Source organism: Glossina fuscipes, unplaced genomic scaffold, assembly GCF_014805625.2.
Source record: "Glossina fuscipes isolate IAEA_lab_2018 unplaced genomic scaffold, Yale_Gfus_2 121, whole genome shotgun sequence".
NCBI lineage: Eukaryota > Metazoa > Arthropoda > Insecta > Diptera > Glossinidae > Glossina > Glossina fuscipes.
This window is the reverse complement of record NW_023998464.1, coordinates 6705428-6730540: the sequence shown is the minus strand read 5'-3', so window position 1 is coordinate 6730540 and position 25113 is coordinate 6705428. Positions and strand designations below refer to the sequence as shown.

The 25113-nt window shown below is 34.5% G+C and overlaps 1 protein-coding gene across 3 annotated transcripts in view; it reads left to right on the top strand.

The window, feature by feature from the left end:
* LOC119640548 (protein spire) overlaps positions 1-25113 on the top strand; it is an 84125-nt gene that overhangs the window by 8469 nt on the left and 50543 nt on the right. For all 3 annotated transcript variants that reach the window (XM_038038639.1, XM_038038638.1, XM_038038637.1), the window contains exon 2: positions 10848-10888. In XM_038038639.1, the coding sequence (XP_037894567.1) occupies positions 10848-10888 (41 nt within the window). The remainder of the gene's footprint in view (positions 1-10847; positions 10889-25113) is intronic.

Genomic DNA, 25113 nt, shown 5'->3' with positions numbered 1-25113 from the left:
TACCAATGTACCAGATGGTGCCAATATCATCGTTTAGATATAGTGCGGCAACATTGATTTGAATATCGAGACGTTAATGCTGAGAGACCATTCGTAGAGTCTTGGAAACGTTCTCTCCGACTACCTTCAGGGGGGACAAGCACGTAGAGAGAGAGAGAGAGAGAGAGAGAGACAGAGAGAGACAAATAAATAAAAAAAATTTCATATTTTTTCCCTTAAATATTTTGATTATTATCAATTTCCCTTTAATGCCTACGTAGTTCAAAGAAGGTTCGCAAACGTAATTAATCATGGTTATGATTGTAAATTTCTAGCTTAATTCAAGGATAAAATTCTTGATTAAAATTTTATTGATTTTTTACTTTATAAAGTCAAAACATAATAGACATACGCTTTTGTGTTCTTCTTACATCGAATGATTGTTTTATCTACGATAATATTAATCTTGTCACAGAAGTGAGAAATAATTTCATATAGTATAAAAAATAATCCGTGGTAGTTGCGTCGGACTGTAATGAAAGTGAGAAATAATTTCCTGATACGCGATGTTTAGCGTAAAAGGTATTAGAGGAAGATATCTAATGGTGTTGTTAAAATTTTTCAAGAAAATGTTTGTTTCAGCTCGTGTGTTGACTTCTCCACGTGCAAGTGTTATGCTTTACGAAATGTGTGCATCATAGCTTTTAGGAACAGGGAAAACATTTATAATTATAATTCTAAAGGGCGAAGAATTATAATGCGCAATAAGCGAGCCATTAACATCGACGGTGAGGCTAAGTAAACTGGGAACAATATGTTGATGAATACTTTTAGCCAAACGAAAATTTCAAAAGGTCGGATGTCCTTGCATTATGGAATTCATATTCTCTCGGACAGATGGCAAAATATTTAGCTACGGACAATGCTTTGAATAAAATGTGTTTATAGGGTTCGCTTAAGTTTGACACTCGTCTTTGTATTGCACAATTATTGTGGTGTAATCTTGAATATCGAAATTTCTAAAGAATTATGATAGTTTAACATATTATTTATTTTTTATATTTATATTTTATATTTATTTTTTATATTTATTACCTATGCATACTGTAAATAAATTTGCAAAGAATGGTTTCCAAGGCTGTCGGATAACATAGATCAAATACGCTCGCCTATATTGAACCAGCGGCCTTTGACTTATTAGCCGCATGTCTTTGCCTAATCGGCTACTTACGTGGATAGAATTATATCATTATTATTAGAACATTCAATATTAAAACTCTTATTCTCAATGCCTAATTTTCTTTTCTAAAATACTGCCGATATCCTATGTTGCAAATGATGAATTTTTTTCTTTTAGTGTAAGAATCTCTTTCGTTAGTCAAAAAAAAAAAAATTGGAATGAAATAATAATAATTATCTAAAAATAATGTTCTTCTCAAGTTAGTATCGCAGCGATATTTTAATTAAACAAAAAAAAATGTCATAGAGAAGAGTAACAAATACAAATACATCTAATCAACCTACCTTTTCTACCAATATTTGCAGACATCGGCAATGATTTATTTGTGCACCTGATGTAAACAATTAATGTTGGGATTGGTTTTAGAGCGAATTTCGTCACACAAATTTTACTTAATAGAACAATATTTCTCCTTAAACAAAATCGTTATGGCTTAATGTACATTAGAATCTCTAATGTAACAATAATAATAACAATACGAATGTTATTATGATTTTTGTAGGTTTTTTCAGGTCAAAAAGTCGTTAATAATGCTTGAGTTATGTAAATAATGATATGATTGACTCAAATGCAAATTGATTTATTTATTGAATCTTTCATTCAATATATTTAGTATTTGGTCTTGTTTAACATTGTTGTTTTACAACTTTCCGTGTATATATGCATATATATACCTTGTAAACTATATATCGATAGCGATTGTTCATACATATTGTATAGTTTACGTAGCAATAAGAGAAAGACATACGCAAACTTTTACTTTTACTTTTGCGTCTAGAAATCATTAAATTATACATGTATTGCTGTTAGTGTAGTGGTGGATAGGCTGACAAAAGTTGTGGCTCTGCTTATTGCCATTGCAGTGAGGATCCAATAAATTAAACACAATTTGTTGCCGAACATCCTCACTGGAACTTTTACAAAGTCATGCATATACGTACATAATATAATTTAAGATGCATGCAACAAGTGCAGCGACGTTATGTGACCCAGTTAAGTTTACAGTTATATATATATATATATATATACATATTCATATGTGTATGTATATACACCATAAATAAACACGTAACTGGTTTTGTAAAGGAACTTTTTCCCTCCAGTAAAGTGTACATCAAGTTGTCGTGATGATATGTGAACCAATAAATACTCAGTGATCTTACGCACGCAAAAAAATATGTTTTCATCGGATATTTTTCTTGCTTTTAATTGTCAATAAACTCGTTAAGGCATAACATCAATGTGACAGCCTTTAAAAAACATAATTTAAAAAAAAATTTTTAACGGAAGGGAACGTAACATAATACAAATATTCGAAAAGGTTATTATCGGTTTTATATTCTCGCGAGGCATCGTTAATTCAAAGCGCTCCGCGGTGCAACTTTAGAACAAACGAAATCATTTAAAAACTTGAATTTGAAAAATATTGACAATTGCAATTAACGCGCACTTTAAAGAAAAAATTATCGGGGTACCAACTTTCAACAAAATATCGCTGTAATTCGGAGCTTAAACATAGGAAAACCTAACGGACATACAAGTTTATATCGTCGCAGAAAGTGATTCTGCATCGATTGGTACAATAAGAGGTGGGTCCATCAGAAGTCCTTCTGATACATTCTGCGTACATTTACAAAAACTTAATATATATTTGTACCACAAATTGTGCAGAGTGTAAAAATTCGAAGGAAAAGAGTCGAAAAGTCGTACGTATTGTTTAATGGGCCGTTTTCAAAAAAAAAAATCTATCTTAGGTATGTTTTTATATTATTAAAATTTTTTTACTAATTTTTACAATTATTCTGCCCCCGAAGGCTCATAAGTATAGCCCGCTATACAGTTTTTATTTTTTAGAAGAAGCTTTGATTTCTTTCGAGTCGTATCCATTTAATGGTCGTGTCGATGAAGCTACAACAACGTATCTTTGTGTTGAGATGCTTTTAAATGTGTAAAAAGTCTTTTTGAAGACAAATGTTAGCGCGTTAGAGGAGATAGAAGCAAGGCGCATCGAGAAGAGCTAGAAACTCCAAGGAAAAATGTTTCGCGTAATCAACCTTTTTCATCATCAAAGCACAGCACCAGGGCATGTTTTGTCACTTTTCAAATTTATAGTAGACGCAGCGAGCAACGTGCTACGTTTCCTGTGTTGTTAAAGTGCGAATCAAATTCTTATGACGAATTTCGATTACCGCTTGTACCGGTGTACCACCTTAAGAGAGGTCCTTTTATATCCTCCACTGAGGGATGCGGGGTATACTCTTGTTGTTTTTTTTTTAATTGGTAGAAACATTAGAAGTTTTAGTAAGCAGATTGAAAATGGGATAAATTGGTCAGAACGGAAGCCCGCAGTGTAGCGTGAATTGAACGCAATTCTCTTTTTTTTTGAACAAAAATTTGTAGAATCTCGCCCTTTAGTCGGAAATTATAAAAGCTAGAAGGCTGAAAAATTCCACTTTTACTTTAAGAAACACTACTACTACTCTGCACGTGCAAAAATGGAACAAATCGGTCATGCGCACACAAAGTTCCAAGTGATTAAGTCTTATTTTTCTCAATCTTTTGAGGCAAGCAAGACACAATGTTCAAAACTACTTTGTACATTCCTCAAATGAATTCTAAAATGAATACGGCAGACGCCGTGATTGAGTTTTTATTAGTGCTACCAGCAATAAAGGGTGTGAAGATAAATTCAAATTTAACTAGCAAAGACAACTACCATTTCCAATAAGAAAGCTCTGACAACGACTTAACAAAGTCCAATTAAGATATAGTTTGAAAGCCTACTCCTCGCATATTAAAGCAAGGAAACTATTTCTCTCGACAATTCGTGAATCTATATAAAAATACCTTCTAAACAAACTAAAAAAATTCAAATTGTGCTTTTCGAAGCTATTTCTGACAATGTTTGAAATTTGGTATGCTAGCTGTTGGTAAAAATCGATATGGAAAAACACCCAAATTTGAGACTCTAGTGCGGCCAAACTAGGGAATGTCAACTATATCACGTGAATATATATAAAAGCGCCTATCGAATGAAGCTGGCTAGTTGCATTTACGTCGCTAGCGGCGAAGTAGGTAAACTCATCAAAACCTTTTCAGAGAAAAGGGATACTTTTTGAAACCTGCAATTACGCCAGAAACAACATCTTCTTTATTCCATATTTCCAATCCTTTTTCTGTTACATTTCTTCTTAGTTTTTTGGAAGTTGATTATGCTTTACCAGAATCAGCGGCGTTCAAACAGTTTACTCGTTTTCCTTTAGCAAATTTCGATATTGTGATGCGTTGCGGTTTCGTTAACCAAGCGAACGAAATTCTTTAAAGTGTTGGTAGAGACCGACGTATTACGTTGTAGAAGATTACCGTAGAACTATACAACGATCGAAAATTATTCGATATTTCGGTAGCACATTTCTATTTGCGAATTCCTGCTGGAATGAAATCAAATCAACTAACTCTTGAAGCGATTGATTGATTTATTGGTCCATATTTCATTTGCGGTTTATATTGCTATAGTCGTATACTGACTTTGAAAGCACTTTATAGGTAATTTTGAAAATAAAAAACTATATTTATCAATATGGAAATTTATTGGGAGAAAATATAATAAGTAGTTTAACGAGCTCTAAACTAAATTATCTAATATATTACGACCATAATTTAGAGAAAAGTGAGAAGCTATCATTTCTAATATTTTAATTATAAACGAACAGCTATATTATAAGCGAACAACTTTATCTGAAGTGGATTTGTTGAAGTCAAGTTTGGTTTTAATTAAAATTTTGATAACGTAATTCATTGACCTCAAACACCTGAGGGAGAGGTGCCGCCCATACTTTTGAACCGGAAGCTATATATAAATGCCACCTTAGATTGTTACTGCTTTGAACAATAGGGGAACCTGACTAAGTGTAACCCATTACTTGGAGAGTTAAAACAACCTTTGAAGTTAATTCAAGCTTTTGTGTCATAATTTATTATATTATTATGTATCAAAAACCTCTCATGCGAATTTCCAAGTCCACTCTTACAGAAATTCAACGTTTCCGAAGCAGTATTTGACTCAGGATGCCGTCTTGATAAGCTAGCTGTAAGTTTTAATTTACAGAATCCCGTTGCTTGGAATGCTTTATGTTTATGTCATCAAGAATCCATTGTGCAGAGTGATCGACGAATATTCTTCTTCTTGCCTCAGATAATTGAGGGGGTACTCGTATTCCTTGCCAATATGACTTTCCAATTTCGTGTAGGGGTTTTTGTATTGTTGACCATGTCGACTCAACGCTTGTCAATACTTCTTGTATACTTTATTTTGAATAAGGTTTCACTGGACATTTAGGTTTTTTATGGTCAAATTCAACTACTCGTTCATTTCAAGGCCTGTCAGCGAGATTATAATTATCATCAGCAAACTTTCTTAGTTTTAAAATAAATTTTACTTTTTAGACAAATTACTACACAGACGGCTTTACTCGAAACTATAAAAGAATACGAGTCTCCTCTCCAAAGATCGGTGCAGAATCAAGGGCAAAAGAAATTATATGAAAATAATTGATTACTTATGGGTACCCCTAATAAGAACTTTTCCTACAAACTAAAGGTAATGTTAGACGTTTTTTGATATTTCAATTTGAACACTAAATTTTTCCCGGTCTTCGAAGTCACAAATTTTCATATATAAGCTGAATACTATCGTATATAACATCAGAAAAATATAAACCGCATAAAAAACGAAAGGAAAAGTCTTTACGACGTCTACGTATACTTAAGTAAACAGGTTTGAAATTACAAGTTTCTTTAACATTTTGTTGACATTTCATTTATTTAGCTCAAGCATGGCAACGGGAGAATGGCGAGATTAAGCATTTTCGCAAAACTCTCATTAAAGAATAAGCACATTGAGTAAATAGTACTACAAGCTTATCTTCAAAAGGTCGGTCAAAGTAAAGAAAAATGAAATAATTTGCTGCCTTATTCCATTGTCTTCGTTGCTTGAGCACTATCATTACATTTGAGACAAAAAATTTAAAAAAAATGTTTCTTTCGTTAAGCAAAGTTTCAACAGCCATTTGGGATAAATGGGATAAACCTTAATTTTATTTTCAATAAAAAATTATTTGTCGAACACGCGCCAAATATGTGTATATTTGTTCAAGAAAAGCTGATCCAACGCAGATATTGATGGACTTGAGTTTCGCAAGTGCTCGTCTTTTGGTATTCCTGCTGCCAAGAAAATTAAAGAGAAAGTAGTTCGAGTATTTATTTTTGACGAACGTTTTATTCGAAACCAAAAGTAATCACTTCGGAATCATGTCTACATAAATTGCTGCACCCAAAAGAATACCAACAAGCAATTTTTTGCAGATGGACACCTAAAACACGGCAGTCGATATTTTCAACGAGCAAATTGGCGAGCAAAACGAAAGGATCGTCAATATTTCATATATCTATATAAACAATATACATAATATAAAACGTATTCTTCTCAATCTTTATGTGGAAGGCATGAGTACGGTCGTAAAATCACTCCTGTCCCTGCTGTCTGTCACGTCATGTTAAAGTATCAAGTAAGTCAGCCCTTAAACAAAAGTTGTTAATATTTGCTGTTTTAAACGAAAACCACCGCTTGACAACATCCGTTTAATTATTTAATCCACATAGCAAGTCCCTCTTTGTGTCCGCAACACCACAGGTCATCTTATAATAGCATATTCAATGTAATCTGTGCGTACAATATTTTCCAAGGTCTCTATAATTGCATAACATATGCCTACCGTACAAACTTAACCTAAGATAGTAGCAGATAAACTTTCGGTGTAAATTTAATTTGCAAAAATTGAAAAAGCTTTCATTATATATATATAAGTTTTTTTAATTTTAAATCAAGGCATAAATGTTTCTAATTGTACTAATACACAATACATACACACATACTCCTAATATTATCGTTGGTCGACGTTGAGTGCTTGAACGCATTTGTCTTTTAATCAACAAAGAAAAAAAAAATAAGTATACGTTTTTTCCTACATTTTTTTTTTTTTTTTTTGTGTTGTGCTTTTATCGTTTCATTATCTACAATTTTCTTTACTCGAATAAAGAGTTTAATAGACGTGTGGAAATGTACCTGAATTGGTTAAATAAGAAAAGAAAAGAGTAAGAAGTGCAGTCCGATTAATCAAACGGGCGTGATCCAAACCCGTAAAACTATTACTGCATTTATATTGATTTGCTGGCAGCAAGACATTATAAACAGACCCACACCTGACTGAACAGGTGCATGGTGGTGACCACCGGCTATGTAAAATGTGTTGAATAAAGTATGTACATAAAAAATGTACATAAGTACGGATATTGCGATTGACATTGGCACTTGGATCGTACAATTCATTATTGATAGATAATTACAAAGTAGGGGCAGTTAGCCAGCTAGCTAGCTATTCAATCAATGGCTTGCAGAAACACCTCTGGAAAGTTAAGCATTAATTCATCCATTTCATATATATATATATGTGCGATTGTCAGATTTCAAGTCGATTTATTTCTTTCAAGAAAATGCTCTTTCTGTTGTATTAATGCAGTGTTAAAATTTCCTTTATATCGACAAAAGTACGTACACAAATGAGCGAATAAACCTGTACATGATGTCGGCAGTGATTTGATACTTGAAACTTGTTTACTTGTTTTAATATTCTACTGCAAATGAAAAACTGCGTATAATTACTTTAGAGACTTATGACGTATGGGCCACCATTAGTTTTTGGTAATAAACACTCTCTCTCTGTCGGAAAGTCGATATGATTATTTCAATTTAACTTCCATTCATTTATTAAAAATGCCTTTCTTAACGATGCTAATATGCTGTTCAAACGACCAACAACATTTTCTATAAGTGTGTGCGCGAAGCTGCATTAGAGCAAATTTATGTAAACATTTTCTCAAAAAAATTTAAAAATTAATTTTCATCTGATATGCACAATCATTAGGTTTATTACTCGGTTGATTTAAGTTGACAGTTGTCGCCTCTGCGGAAAATGGCAAGAACGTGCCACGCGTATGCGTCTTATTTTGATAGCATAAATGAAGTTTGGAAATTTGTGAAGCCCAGTTAAAACATTGATCTCATCTTGCAAAAAATTACTTAGGATTGATCTTGTGTATCAGACGTTAATCTGAAATGTAGTACAAATTATTTGTAAAAAAAAAAATAGGTAGACCTTTTATATAAGTGTGGTTTCAGTGACGATGCAGTTTCAATGTGAAAACGTATTCTTGTGTAAGTTTTGTGGATGAGATGAATATTTAAGGCAAGTACAACGTTCTTATCCGTTGCAATTAAGTCCAATGAGCTTGGATACGCAAAATTTTCTTCAGATAGAGCAAAAAATATGCACTGTTTTTTTTTTTTTTATTAAGAGAGCAATGATGTTTTGCGAGAGAACGTAGGCTACTTGTTTTTAAAATTATTAATTAAATACCAATCAATTCACTAAAATGATTTTTCTTATATATATGTTTGCAAACTTGTTGATGTGCGCGTATGCTCAGAACGGCTTCGGATAGACCCTTCTTACATTCTAGCAATCTTGTCTGCCCGTCATAAAATAACTATTTCAAAATAATCCAATTTCGATAGTCCATGAGCTAAAATACTTTAATCACAAGAGTCGAATAAATGCCATATCGGGTCGAAAATCGGGCACAGTAAACCAGTCATACATTGTTATTAATATAAAGTCTAAGGTTGGTTTACGGTTCCCCTTATCGAGCTGGATCGATTTTCCATTTTAAGTTGATGGTATTCGATAGCGTGTCAATGATTGGTCGATATTGAGATGTAAAGTTTCTTGTTTGCGCTTGAGAACGAGGTACGATTGAATTACGAATACGAATAACATTAGCTCGAAGAAAAGCGACAAAGTGAATTTTCTAAAGGGTCGTATAACACAATACGAAAAAAAAAATTGCTAGCTTCGGCTATCCTTTAAGAGCACTTTCAAGGAAACTAAGTTGTTAGCATCACAGATTGACCACGAAGTAACCAAAACTGTTGTGATTACATATGCACTCTGATCGCACTAAAAGGCTAAATTCAGTAAGTAAGTGTCAGTAAGTTTGGATATCAAAAGAATCTGGATTAAATAAGTTATGACATAAATTGAAAAACGGCCAAAAGCTTCAAGAGCATTACATTGTGAGTCGGAGACAGTTTGCTAGACTAAAGCATTGAAAACGCAAACTTTTACTAAAAAAGATCTTTTCTTACTGTAGCCGTATTATGGCGTTTGCGCTCACTTTCTTATCGTAAGAGAAAACAATATTTTCATCTAATAATTTTGTGGATATGTATCAAATTCGCTGTTTTGGAACAATTGTCTCCCCTCCTTTTTCTCCCACGCAATCAAACTCTTGAACATCAATTTGATTATAAAACAAGTGAAAGCCTTATAATCGGACAAGGCCTACTATTAGATACCCTGTACTACATCGCCTAATAAAATTATTCATTCGTTTTGGTAATAATGAGCGAAAAGTAACACATTATTTTCATGCAAAGCCATACTTTTCATGAGAGCCCGATGGTAACCAAATAATCGACTTACAGGGTTCAAATTCAGTGAGGTTGATTTCTATATCAATTTACTTCTTTTTTTTTTATACGAAGATTCAGTTTCCGCAGGAAAGGTTATACGAGAGGGGATGCAAAAAGTTTCACTGGCCGGTCGGAAGTGTGTGTGTGTGCAGGGTGTAACAACGTTTTTAAGTTACGAAAATCAGGGACGTTCTTGTGATCTGGCCCCAGAATATTTTTACTTCGACAGCTAAAGTGTTGATGGTAAGGACTAATCTATAACCAGGCTTAATATATCCATATATCCTCTATACTAGTTGCTATTGATCTACAGGTAACATATAATGATCTAAAATTAGTTACTTAACGCTATACTTCGTACGGCCTAAATTCGCATTAAAGAGAGTAATGGAAATAAGCGGCCTTATAAAGTATTCAAATTTCTTATTTCTGTTCTTATTAGGCCGTCAAAGGGTGAATAGAAACTCGATATTTGGCATATAACTTTTTCATTGATTATAATTGTTTGCCCTCAACAACTGGGCACAGAGAAGAAAGAAAGGAAAAAATTGGTTTTAGGGGATATATATCGCAAAGCCATTTAAAAGTTCCCGCGCAAATATGAAATCAACCAATGGGCAAGATAGTTTCGCGACTCTTCAGGGAGTTCATATGAACTTCGTATGAACACACGGGCATAACCTTATGCATACATATATACACATTTCTTCTTCTATTTAAAGCTTATACCATTACGCTTGGCAGATGGTGATATTTGTATATCATATTCTTTTTTTACGACTTCATACTACTTACACAGTTTAGGTTGAAGCGAAAGCTCGCCACAAAGCGCACTAAAGCAATCTCACTTAACCAGTTTAACAAGCATAAAATACAAAACAAAATGGAAAAAATTAGAGATCTAAAAATAAACACATTTAAATCATAAAAGTAAACGATCTGCCGTGATCAGGTGAAGTATTTAAAATGAGTTTTATTGCCAATAATGCGTTAATAAATTTTTAACCTTTTGTTTTTTTTTTTTTTTTCAATTTTCAGATGGCGATAATCACACATTTGTGTTGGCCTCGTACAAGAAGGTAAGCTTCGAATAATTTTCTTCTGGTAGCATCTTTTCCTTGACATGAATCGGAAGAAGGAATTTTAATAGATAATAAATGAGCAAAACGAACAATTTTTGATAGCTAACAGCTTGGGCTGCCTGTAAAAACGCAAAATTTTAACAGACCCGCACGCCACCAAATGTATATTTATGGTTAAATGAGCTTTGTTGGGTTGTGTTTTATACACATTTAGATAAGCTCCGGTATATATGTGCCGTGGACTCTCATTGCTTGCTTGTATGTTAAGGTGTGCATGAAAACTTCAAAAAACATGTGCATATAAAAATCTATTGAATAATTTTTATAATTTTTTTTTTTTCTTAATTACTCACCAAAAAGGTTGGTTGAAATTGTTGAGCCCGACTGATTCATTTTATTTGATTGAAAGCAACTATGCGTAACGCCAGTTATTCTTAATAGCGTGGGATTGCTTTGTTATTAGTCTTTCTTCTTTTTTTTTCTCTTTGCTTTGCATGCGGAAATGCGCAATTATATGTGCGTTGATTACACAAAATATCGATATACAAATGTTTATCGTTAACTTGAGTAGGCATTTGGTTGCGAGCAGTTGCCAGCAAATTATTGGAGACGCTATTATGTGACATTATGACAAATCGAAAGAAATCATTACAGAAATATGAGTAACTGATGAGGTATTCAAATTTCATCAATAAAATCGGCGTTCACATGAAAAGTGGTTTCGTAATAATTTCAGGTTGCGATTTCCTTATCTTTAGAGAAGAGTTAGTGCATTATTAACTATTTACGGGGGAGTAGGGAAGACACACTTACGCACGTTGTGCCCATGCATTGCATTATGAATGTGTAGTTTAGTAAATGCGTAACAATGCTTTAGTGCCATACATAGGAACTATGGCAGGTTAGATGCAACATTTCTACCGCCTATTGACTGACTCCATTAAAAAACTTGACGGTTCATGTTGCAGAAGAGAAGACTTTGTCAAAAAGTTGTTACGAGCCGACTCGTATAGCAATTGAGCCGCAGACGAATTCAACCAAAGGAGCGCACCGAATTTAGAAAAGTGGAACGAATTTTCGAATTTAGGCCCCTAACATTTTGATAAATGAGAGATAGTGGGCCTGTATCATCAAAGTCCTTCGACCACCTTTTTATAAAGTCCAACGAATATTTTGCTTTATTTATAATTGATTGAAATACCAAGATCTCATCTCCAATATTGTTCCTATTAATTATGTAGGCGTAATCAACGGGAGATGGTCTTTTCCCACTTGGAAGGAATCAGCGACATTAGGTTAATTCTCTACACCAGTATACCAATAATAGTAAATCAGCGAGTAAGAACTTCTACATCGATTGCACTTCGAGTAGAGTGAAATAGCTTAACATAGTCCGCAAATATTAAAGTATTACTGTACTGAATGACACCAGGAAAAATCCATTAGTGGAAAACGATACATTGAAGCTTATGACTTACAGAAAAGGTTAATAAGATACAGCCGATGAAAGAACGAACTAACACAACATCTATATTACATGCAGTCAACCTCTATGGAAATCTTTGAATTTCAAGTATCGTTGGAATTAATTTTGCTAGACGTGATGTGTTCTCAATAAATATGAATTGTGTACCATCTCAGTTTTTCCTGAAGATGTTTACCTTTACCATCCTAGTCAAATGTCATAAACATGAGATTATATTGAGGAAACTCGTGTTTTTAAGTTCTAAACTTACTACGAATGTTATTCCATTTTCGAGGACATTTGAATTCGTCATCGTCGTTTTAGTCAACATAAATAACTAAAGGTGAAGCTTCTTATAAGGTTTAAAAGCATTAGTGGCTGCTGAAGCCCAGCCACGTTCAGGACTAGGAATGCACGCCCGCTTCAATTGGCTTCATATCATGCTATTAAAGTAACATTGTTCCCAGTCGACGAACGGCCTTAGGTTAGGCCTTAAAACCATATTATCTTTTATACTAAGTGCATCACTTCTTGGGTCATGCGAAAAACAAACTTATAAAAAAATCCAATGTTTCCATTGAAAAAAATACTTTACTCAAAACTTTTCTTTTACTGGGTCGTTGCTATGGAATTAGGGGTTCATTCAACTCACCTAAAAATTGTAATTCCTATCTTATATGAACTTTATAGTTACGGCATGTGACCAACTTCTATAAAATATTAAAAAGATAATGACACTCATACATGAAAACTCTCATCTTGCCAAAACTATACTCAACTACACCCAACTAACCAACATACAATACGCACGTAGTCGAAGCAGAACAGTTGCAGTAGAAACTGATATTCGCCTATTTCGCCATCTATTTATTTGTTTGAGCGCTCACTAAGTATCTATATAAAATAATAAAATGAATATGGATTGAAAGAATTGTGGCGGCATAAGCAACACAATTACAAATGTGAATTACACGAAGATATTTAAAGTAAAATAAAAGTTATGTAAGAAAAATTTTAATATAACAACACACTTTTTACTGTTTAGCCAATTACAGTTCGAAACATCTATTCTCTAAAAGTCTAATTTTCTCTCGGTTTAGGTGAGTGTTCGTCGACTGCAAGCTTTCTTCATAGATACCTTTGTAACGTGCACTCTACCCTCCAGGATGCACACTTCCAGGGAATAAATGCTTATTAAAACATACAAAAGGTTTCTCTTGTTCAATGCTGTTGAGATGAGAGGACATGGGTTTCAAAGAATCGTAGTGACCTAAAGATTGCGTCAGTTAATCGTTACTATATAAAATACGTTTTTATAACTGAGTTGATCAGAAGTAGTCACTTTAAGGTCAAATCTCGTTTTATACTTCTCTTTTAAAATTTTCCGATATTTTTTAGAAGTGAGTGTGATTTAGTGTTGAATGAGAAGACGTCAACATTCCATGCTTGTCAAATTAAAAAAGAAATCGGGGAAGAGTTTTCATTCGACAAGAAATTTTTCTCCAAACAAGGAACGTTTTTTTACTTTGTATTAGTTCCGTATTCCTTTGGTAGCGACACATTTTGGCCACCTTGATGCAAATAATTAAGCGCACTCTTGTTACACGAACTGAGTAACCCACATTTCCCTTTTTTTTGTCGAGTTTCCATCGATTGCAATTGAGTGAGTTTTGCAAATCGCTATCACACAATAAAAGCAACATTTATTTGTTATTCGATATATAGTTAGTTATCAAATTTTAAGTTCCGCGTACGATGCGTATAAATACAGGCAGAGTGAGCATATGTGCGGTTTTTAAGTTGCAATCATACGTAGATATCTTTGAAGTTTGTAACACATACATGCATAAGCATGTGGAAATTACATAAATTTATGAAAATATCTGCTAATATTTCCCTCTTATTCTCATGGCCATTATCAATTCCAATTATTTAATTGTAAGGTCGTGCAGACCGGCAATCTTACATAAACATGTGAACGTACCTATATATTGTAAAGTGGCCCTTTTACTCTTTTCACATGTTTACAAAAGCAATGCGATCTACAGAGTCACGTAAACATATTAAACAAAAAAACTGTATTTGCTTTATGGAATTTGCGCACGCAAATAACTTCTCAGCTCGACATTTTCATATCCAAAGCTATTGCAAGCAATGACCATCACCGGGAGCTAATTTCGATTTTTATAACCAATACCAAAGGATAGAGGTATTCATAAACTCATTTTGTCGAAAAGTTTGCAACGCTCAGAAAGAAGCTGTGCAGATCTAAAAAGTGTATACATCCTCTATATCAGCATCAAATTCTGAATCGATTTAGGTTCGTCCGTCTGTGTAATGGGTGTTGCAAACACTCTCCTCTCCGCAAAAATCAAGCCGTCGACATCAAGTTTGGCAGAAACGTTGGAAGTTCTTGCACGCTGGTTGGTATTGAAAATGGGACAAATTAATCGAAGGCCACGCCTACAATACCACATATATCTTTTAAAAGAGATTAAAAAGGTGTTTCATTGCTCGTTAAGCCTAAACTGCAGCAGCTCTATGAGCGACGCTGTAGCACGTGCATTAAAATGGCAATAATTCACCATGTCCACCGAAGGTTATAGCATTTTATAATTTCCTTTTTTCCAATACCTGTACAACGTACAGACACAAGCTCCAACAATCGCATGAAGTATATAAATTCTTGCAGCTAAGCATGTGCGCCCATCCGCGCGCAGCCCTGTAGTGTTTGTGGCAAATATTCTCCCGTTCGCAAAAATGAAAATATCGCCTACAAACTTGCAAAATAAGTTGAAAATTACTGAAACTTTTCAAAGAACACGCTTGCAACGCCCACACGCTGATGTAACAAAAAGAGTGAACACTTTTGCTCTCCTTCTCTCTTGCTCTTGCTTATAAACTACAACAGACACATGATATAAGTTTCCAGAAATTTATTCTACATAAATTAGGGTAGTGGCGATGGGAGTTTTAACATTTTGGCCGGCTCTTATACGCAGTGTTGAGTCATATTTTACCCAATTTCAGTAACCTTAGAATTGGGAGGATGTTAAACAAGTAAGAAGATTATACTCGGCTCTAACCGAATCTTTTATATTCGCCGCCTCGTACTCAAGAAAAGTGAAAAAATATGAAATTATAGTACTTTTTAATATTAAGAGGGAGCGGTCGCCTTTTCTTTTTTTCTCTTAGAACATAGATAAAAATTTGTAACACAGCTTCGTCATAGTTTGTGAACAACGAGCAAAAATTTTCGCGATTAGAATAATGGCATAAATAATACAGTTGATGGAATCACTGGCAACTATAGGCGGCAGCAGCAGAAAGATACGATTCGAGAAGGTTCAGTAATGAGTAGAGTGAGGGGCCTTTAATTCCGATTGCCCCATTTGCTTACTTAATGTTATCGGTGCGCATATCTCCTTCGATGTCGCGAAACATATTTGTGTGTTTTGCTAAAACAAAAGGCGTAAGGCGTAAGGCGTCAAGTACATATGTTTTGGTTTGGCATGTAATTAAACTTCGTAGATGGACTGCATTTAATAGATGCTTACTTGGATTAACAATATAAATTTTAGATTTTCATATACATCGAAAGACAAGCGCGTGTGCAGTGAAAAAGGTGTGGCCTAGACAATGTCAACTGCGTTTATGGGCAGCCATATGTGAGCACTGCTTTCTGACGAGCGAATTATGGGCAAATATGATGTCGAATGGGATGGTTTATTGGATGATCAGGCCACTTCGAAGTTTAACGCTTGCCCACTGTCTTGACGGCTTGATCAGACGAAACCTGAAGTTTTGTACGGCAATTTACATGCGTTTATCGGCACCAACAGGATTATGGGTATTAAGCGTGACATTAGTACATACTTTCGCATTCCGATGATCCATACCGTCCTGGATTGCCATCCATCTTTCCTCTCGTGGATTTTAATGTACAAGGAGCAGATGTCAACACAACATAGTCAGCACAAAATCGAACTACTTCTTTTCTGGCCGTTTTAATAACTCACAGACCTATTTGTTAGATCTTGTGTGGATTCCTTAGCAGTGAAATTTTCAAACAGACAGACTATTCCTGATAATCTTGATGATTTGACAATAGTAAGTTTCCCGTCGATAAGGTTGTAGGACAGTCATATACATCTTCCGAAAAACGATTTCTTGGTGAGCCGTCGCTGTCGGGAATCAAGCGTGCCAAAAAGATATGGGAAAAAAAGAATTATCAAAGTCAATTCAAAATAAGCAAAGTCATTATGAGTTTTTGTATTTAAAAAAATATTCGAAAAAATCAAACTGTGCAGACACACGTCGTTCATCGTGGATTTACACAAGGCTGCGCAAGGGATTTATAAGAGTAAAGAACCCCACCCAAAGTTTGTTGTAATTCACTTATATCATAATGCATGGGGTCAGTGATATAGTCCTTTTTGGCTCAAGCGGCTAAGATTTTAAGTGTCGAAAGGTTTAAAGTGTGAAAAGCTTAAGCAGCCTAAACAGCAACATTTCATTTTATAACATTTGCCCTGATTGGCTGTTAAAGAACATAGCAGGACACGGGATTTACTAAAAACCAAGAAAAGTCGCTCTAATGCGGGACTGGCTTACACATTTTGACTCACTTTGGTAAAGAAAACTTATTAATGAAAGGGATCTGCTCTTTAACTTTTGACATATGGGGAAAGTTGATTGTTTTTAGGATATATGGTAAGATATGCTCTTTCAAGTCAGTGATATAAATTTAATATTAGCTTCTCGCTCCATAATAGGTTAACGTACGAAAATATAGTCGAGAGGCATTGCAGAGCGTATTTCTATGTGAGAAACACACAAATTCTTGCTGTGTAGAGATCTTTAGTTTTCCAAAAAGTTGGCATAACAATAGCATTTTTTGAGCTGCATTCAATTTTACAATTTTTTGTTGCAATTTCTTTTAAACCTTATACCTAACTATGTTCAAACTATTAGACATGCATATATGTGTATTCACATCCATCGCATTGAGCACACGTAGACACCTTAGCTTAGTTGGTAATTAAATTTAATGGCATTTCCTCGCCTCTATACAGGTCAACAAATTTCGCCGAAGTGTTGAATTCTTAAGATACACATATACGCAAACACTCGCATTTAAGTAATTTATTCTAACGAATGCACGTAAACTAGACACAAAAGTTCACATCGTTAATTATAGTTACAATATTATAGTCAACCGCCTCTTTTTTTTTCTCTACTTTTTTGTTTGTTGCTTAAAAACAATAATTTTGGCATAGAGTTTCTTTTTTTAGAAAATGAAAAAAACTAAGTATACATACACAACATAAGATGTAAATGAATAAATCATTATCTTTCACGCACGCACACACAAGAGTAACAATACAAATTTACGATAAGTTTTTAATAATCTCGGAGCTACCATGTGTTTTAGGTGTTCCTTTGCTTTTTTACTCATCGAAAATTAGCGAAAATTACATTTTGGGATTCTTCACCAAACACTCGGTTACAACTTTGTATAATCTCCGACAATTACGATACAAACTGCAATATTTTTATACCCTACGTCAATTGTGGAATTGGGGTATATTATGTTTCTGCGGACGTATGCAACATGCAGAAGGAGTTGAGACAGACCCAACTTTTATCGATTCAGAATTATTTTCTACATTGATCTCTGTCTGTCGCCTGTCTGTCCGTCTGTCTTGTTTTCTTGTGCTCAACCCTGGTCGCAACTTTTGCAATATTTTGCTGAAATTTGGCACACTGACGTGTTTTGGCCGAAGGACGAATGCTATTGAAAATGGTTTGGATAATCGTAGGATGGTTAAGGGTATTTAACGGTGCATCGTGCTCCACTGCACTGTTATTGCTTGTTACACAATAACTTTGCATTCATTTTAAGTACTGTTGATCATTGCAGCTTTGTAGAAAATATTTGTTTACAATAATGATGTTGTTTGAAGATAGTGCCATCAAGTGAGTATTTAAGTGTCGCATCCAGCATTCAGCTTGTGCTTTGCTTTCGCTAGTTTACCGCTTAGTTTAAAGCGAATTCATTACAATACAAAATTTTCAATTTTGTGCAACCCTTTCCTTACGTAATAAAAGGCCAGTTGCTTTGGAAAGATGTCCTCTCTTTCGAATGGGTGCGCTGGGCTTGTCATTCAACGTATATTCATACTATTGAATTTGTTTTCTATGTAAAAACGAACAAAAATGTATATGAAATTCCACGTTTCCAGTGAAATTTTGTGTGTTAATAGTTGACCTGCCTCAGTTCTATCAAAGACTTTTGAATTTTACAAACCGTTCGAGGCAGATTGCGAAAAAGAGCTATGGGAAGCAACTTTATACGAAAAGGAATCAAAAAGAAAAAAAAAAGTTGCATAATTCTTCTTTAGATTGAGGGGAGAGAACCAAAGTTAGTAAGTCTTACATACCCATTTGAGGTAATTTGGTTAAAGTTCTTGACTGTAGAATCTTTTGCTTCCACGAAGGTCGATTTTTCTTCAAAAAAATGTGTACATTTGAATAAGGCGAACTTGCATTCGCCAGATGGGATCGCGAATGGTTGTCACCGTTTCCTAAAACTCAAATTATCATTGCTTAGAAGATCGCTTTAAAAAGAGCTTCAACGATCGAAACAAGAAAAGAAAATTGAGCGAAGCAAACAACTCAACCTCACCCGAAAAGTATCTACAAAAGCTGCTTTAATGGTTAAATCAATCTTTAGCATGAAAGGAAGCTTTATAAAAACTTATGTAAAAAGTTTGGTGACTAACGTGCAGAGGTGGCCAATTTTACAATTTCCAATAATTTTTTTATGCTTAAAATCATTTCGTATACATATATATTATAAGCTTCTATTTAAGTAGTTGCCATAAAATATAATTGGGTCGTTCAGAGAACCATCTAAAGTAAGTCCGAGTATTGTACCAAAGCTTAAACTAAACTGTAGCCATTAACGAATGCAACAATCTAGTTTCTTAATCACAAATCCATAGATAGCCAAGTGAATAGCTGGAAGGACATATTTAAAAAGTAGCTCTCAAGTCTTTCAATAAAATAACGCTTTTCTACCGTATATTGTGTTCGCTTCATTCTCAGGCTGCTTAAGCGTAACATAGCACAAAAGGAATGCAATAAAATGTGGTAAACGTACCTTCTGATCATTGATGAAATGGAGAACGGCAAATATGTTATTGCGAATGTGTTCAATTGTGTGATTGATTGATTGCAAAGTATTTACATTTTTTCTCTTTTTTTATATTATTACAAAGAATTCTAAAGTCAGTCTCAGTTTATAGCACAAAAAAAAAAAAAAATAAATAAATAAGTAAATAAAAAACTTGAACCAACATTCTACAAACATCCATAGAATATATACGTAAATATTTAATACATACGAACACATAAACGTAAACTTATTCACTATAATGCTTCTAAATACAATTTTTACGCTACACAATTTCGATGCGATTGCACGCTTGAGTTCCCGCCGTACACTTGTGCAAGTAAAGCTGGGTAAATGTATTCGTTTACACATGCGAGCGTACATTCTGGTTTATAAAACTTATTCTACTCACACTCATCTGGTGTATAAACGAACTGACAGTCATTATGAAAAAGAAGCAAAAAAAGGGGGAAAAAAAAACGATCATCCGTTTATGTAACAAAAAGTTTTCTGGGTGTGTATGCAGACACAATTCGGTGTATGTGTGCGAATAGAAGTCAGCCAACGTATGTATGAATGACTGACTGAATGAATGAAAATAAGTTATGCTTGAAGTAACACCAGTAATTTACCATTTGTCGCTTATAAATAACAATAAAAATAAGAGCTCATCTACGGTTTGGACCGAATTCCTTAATACACTTAATGCTGCTTTTTATCGTTACCTCAGAAAATCAAGCAAAAGCGAAGTAGTCTTCTTAACAGGAATCTTGAATGTCCAAACGCAAGCCCCTAACGAAGGACTTGATACTTGGCTACTTTTGCATTATGTTTCTAAGTAATTGTGACAAAAATTAATTAGTCTAAAAATCTTGAGCCCGCTTAGCTTTTGCGAACTCACCTTACTTTTAAGTAAATTTCCACTTTGAATTTAAAATTTTTCGGATTTCAAAAACAGAAGGACTGCAAATGATTCCGTTTAATGTATACTTCCAAAGCAATCGTAAGATCGTCGAGAGTTCTCGGAAACGCCACTAAGTAAATGCATTAGTAATGGCAATGGCCGGTGTATAAAAGGAGGCGACGCATAATCAAATCAAGAATAAGATATGAATAATGGAAAACTTTTTAAATACTATCGAGATATTTAGTAAACTTACCCGACATATATATAATATAATATCGGATGTAGAAAATTTGCCTAAAAGTCAAACGAAACCCAAAGAACCCGTAAGCTGACAAATTTTGTCACTCTCACGTATTGCTTTTGCTCATATTTGTCGGGTATAGCAAGTTAATGTGTTTATATTTTGCAAAACCCGAGTGTTACGAATAGAATAACAAAACTTGTCTATTCTCCCGGATGGCATACCTAAAAATTCATACGCATGACTAATCCTTAGACATTAAAGTGCGGACTGTGTACTTGTGGCTCCTTTTGTTTGACAAAACTCTCGCAAAGACACACGGATGTCATAACACGCGCAATTCCACCTGAAAATTTTTATTTATACTTTATTGTATTTATACTCATTTGTTCTTACCTTGCGGGTTGATTTCGGAAATGCTCTCTTAGAATTTTATAATTTTTACCTAAAATATGTACGAATATATATAGATTCGGCGTCAGCTCTATCAGTCTCTTCAAGATACAAACATTTGTGCATATCTGGCTGTTTGATTCCTTCCTCAACATCTGATAAAGCCGTTGTGTTCTTCAATGAATTATTTGATAATAATTTAGTTCAATACAATGGTACCCCTAATTGTAATGGGAGATTTCTTGATCTCTGCTTTGCAAATTTTCCTGAGGTTTGCGTTAATCGTTGTTTTCCGTTTAGTTTACCTGAGGATCCATATCATCCAGCATTGGGTGTTTCCTTTCATTACAAGTATGTTAGTTCGCTGAACCTCTATAACGTTCCAAATTCAAATTTTTCATATCAACGTTATGATTTCCATAAAATCAATGTTTCCATACTAAAATCACATCTTTCTCATTTTGTGCTCGATTTCTCTGAGGGAAGCATTGATAGCTTACTGTCGTCGTTCTACAATGTATTAAATCAAGCTATTTCTGCATCCGTTCCGATCAAGCAGTCCCGTACTCGAAGTAAGGATCCCCCGTGGTTTAATAAGACAATTAAATACTACAAGAATAGGAAAAACAAGTTGTTCAAAAAATTTTCGAAAAGTGGTTCTTCTTTCGACTATTTCGCTTACTCTCTTGCAAGGCATAAATTTAATTCCCTCAACCGCCAATACTACTGCAGATACCTTCAGTTTGTTAAATCCTCCTTGTTTTCTAACCCTAAATACTTTTTTAAGTTCGTTAATTCCAAAAGAAAAATCTCCATAAATCCGTCGTTTGTGTCTTTTGATGGCTCCGAGTCCTCGGATGATTTTGAATCCTCAAATCTCTTTGCGGAATACTTCCGACAGAACTTTTCAACTGCCAATTTTGATTTATCGGAAAATTATCCATATTCGATTTCTAATTCGGTTTCAATTCCTAACTTTGTTATATCGGAAAATGACGTTTTTGAAGGATTGAACTCTCTGAAATATAATTGTTCGCCTGGACCCGATGGCATCCCCTCATGTGTACTTATATCTTGTGCTGGCGAGCTTTGTGATGTTATCTCAAAGATTTTTAATAAGTCTTTGAATTTAGGTGTTTTCCCTTTGTGTTGGAAGACTTCTTTCCTTATTCCTATTCACAAAAGTGGTAGTAGGCAACTTGTAGAGAACTACAGAGGCATCGCCAAGTTGAGTGTCTTACCTAAACTGTTCGAGCGAATTGTGGCTCAGCATATAGCCTTTTCCATGAAATTGTATATTTCTCCTTTCCAGCATGGTTTTCGAAAGGGAAGATCTACGGTGACCAATCTGTTGGAGTTTACTTCTCATGTTTTCAAGGCTTTTTCTAGTGGTTCTCGCACTGATGTCATTTACACCGACTTTAGCAAGGCGTTTGATATGGTTAATCATAGACTTCTTAGATTTAAAATCCAGACCTCTGGCTTTCCTCTCTTCTTAGTTGAATGGTTAAGCTCTTATCTGTATGGTAGATCATTCAGGGTTTTGTTTAATCTCATTACCTCGGATGAATTTCCCGTGACGTCTGGCGTACCTCAAGGTAGCCACTTGGGACCTATTTTATTTAATCTTTACATCAATGATTTGCCGTTCGCGATTAAATTCAGTAAGATTTTAATGTATGCTGATGATGTGAAACTGTTTACTTCTTTTTCCGTAGAATCGCAATCACATCATCTTCAAAGTGATTTGAACAATTTGGTTGCATGGTGCTCCCTCAATCTTCTGAAGCTAAATCTAAATAAATGTAAGAAGCTTTCTTTCTTAAGAAGGAAGTCGTTTAGTACCCAATACTTCATTGATTCGCACAGGTTGGAAGACGTCGATTCGTTCATAGATTTAGGCGTTCTATTCGATTATAGGTTACGTTTCAATTTGCATATTGAGTCCTCGTTAAGCAAAGCTAGGTCCACTCTTGGTTTTATAAAGAGGTGGTCCAAAGAGCTTGATGATCCTTATATTACTAAAAGGCTTTACACGTGTTTGGTTAGACCTATTCTTGAGTATGCCTCTGTTGTGTGGTCTCCTTCATATAGATGCTACGTAGGTTCAATTGAACCTATACAAAAGCAATTCTTGCTGTTTGCCCTTAGGAATTTGGGTTGGGACCCGATTTCCCCTCTTCCACCCTATGAAAATAGGTTGCTTCTGTTATCCTTACCGTCACTCGAGAAACGTAGATTTGTTCTTGGGGTTTCCTTCCTAATCAAATTAATAAATGGTGCAATTGATTCGCCCGCATTACTTCGTGAGATTTGCTTTAATGTCCCTAACCGCTTCTCTAGGCACTTTATGTTGATAAAGCTTAGTCAATGCAAATATAACTTTGAACTGTTTAACCCGCTCAGAGTTGTTTGCAAGAACCTAAATGATGTCTATCATCTATTCTCAGTAACGGACTCATTAAAGTCCATTAAAGCAATTTTGCTCAACAAGCGCGATTTACCTATGTCGTACTTAAACTGATTTAACCTTAGATTTTCTCATTATGAGTCGAAAATTAATTTGTTGTTAACAATTATCGGTTGCCAAGCTTATGCATGTTTGCGATGGCTTAGGGGTTCACTTGCAATTTGGTCCTGTATCGGTTGTGGGTGTGGCTCTATGCTAATTGTGTACATGCTTTTTTTTTTTTTTTCTTTTTTTTTCCTCCTTATTTGTTTTATTGTACTTATACTAAGTTTTATTATTAAATAATTTTAAGATTTACTTAAGAGTCAATTGAACTCGACTGCTATTTTGTTTTAGTTGAGTTTCTTGTATAAGTGGAATAAATAAATAAATAAATAAATAAATAAATAAATATCGTATTGCTCCTGACGGTTTCACTTGTTTTCCCCTATTAAACCCTCTTCCATTCCACCAAGAGGAACTGTACAAAAAAAAAAAATTACTTCTAGATAAAGCAAAAACGATGTGCCCATGTTTTAATGACATTAATAAGGTGGAGAGAGGTTATGGCAAGCATTTGCGTATCGGCTAGTATCAAGATCAATGCTTTACCGATTAACACAACTTTAGACGATTTTCTCAGCTCGGTCAAGGAAATCTAAACCAGTTTTCGTATACTTTCAGATGTCTGTTTAAAGATTTTAAGTCTACAACAACCGCAGAGACAGTCAGATGTGGTTAAATGAGGAGACGCTGTCAGACGGACGTTTTGTCTGGAATGGCAATGTGAAGGCTTAATTCCACGAGACTTGACGCATGGACGATGATCAGTGTGCTAAATGTCAATTCAACAAGAAATAATGCTTAAAGACCAGACGTCTTCCTTTCCATTTTCCATGATATTGACACAGCCCTCATAGTTTGCTCTTCCACATGCGAAGAAAGGAAAAAAGACGAATCCATTTACTTTTCTATGGCTTTTGTCAACTTTGGTCGCTGATAGCCAAATAGAGTTTAAGAATTTAAAAATTCTTTAAGCTCTTGATAATGAGAAAATAATTTTCATGTACCGCATATTAATCGAAAACTTGGAAAAGAAAAAAAAATTTTCAAATTGCGTGCCCTTAATATTGGAGTTGCGCTTCGTAGGAAGAGAATTGGCCCCAGACATATTGCTATGGCAAGAGAAAGTTGGAAAGCGGTTGGTTACTAAGAGGTGGATTATAAAAGCTGCCACGAGCTAAACAAAGCTGTGTTTATTTACATTTTAAATCTTAAAAGCGCAATAACAATATATGTAAAATCGGCAAATTGTTCAGAATTGTCCATAGTTCCTACTAATGCTTCTTTCCCATTCTCCAAATGCAAAAAGGCGTTCAAATGTTCTTCAACGATTGAAGAAACGAAAGTAAAATCCTTGGCGAAGTCCAATTGGTGTCTAATAAGTGTTTTCTCTGCACTGTTTCAACTGCCGGGAAGGATATGTAATGTACTGAAAGATGTTTAAATGAAGGAAATTAAAGGAGACGGAATAAGTATGGGAAACGAAACGGATATTTTTTGACAAAACTCGATATGCTCGTTGCTAAG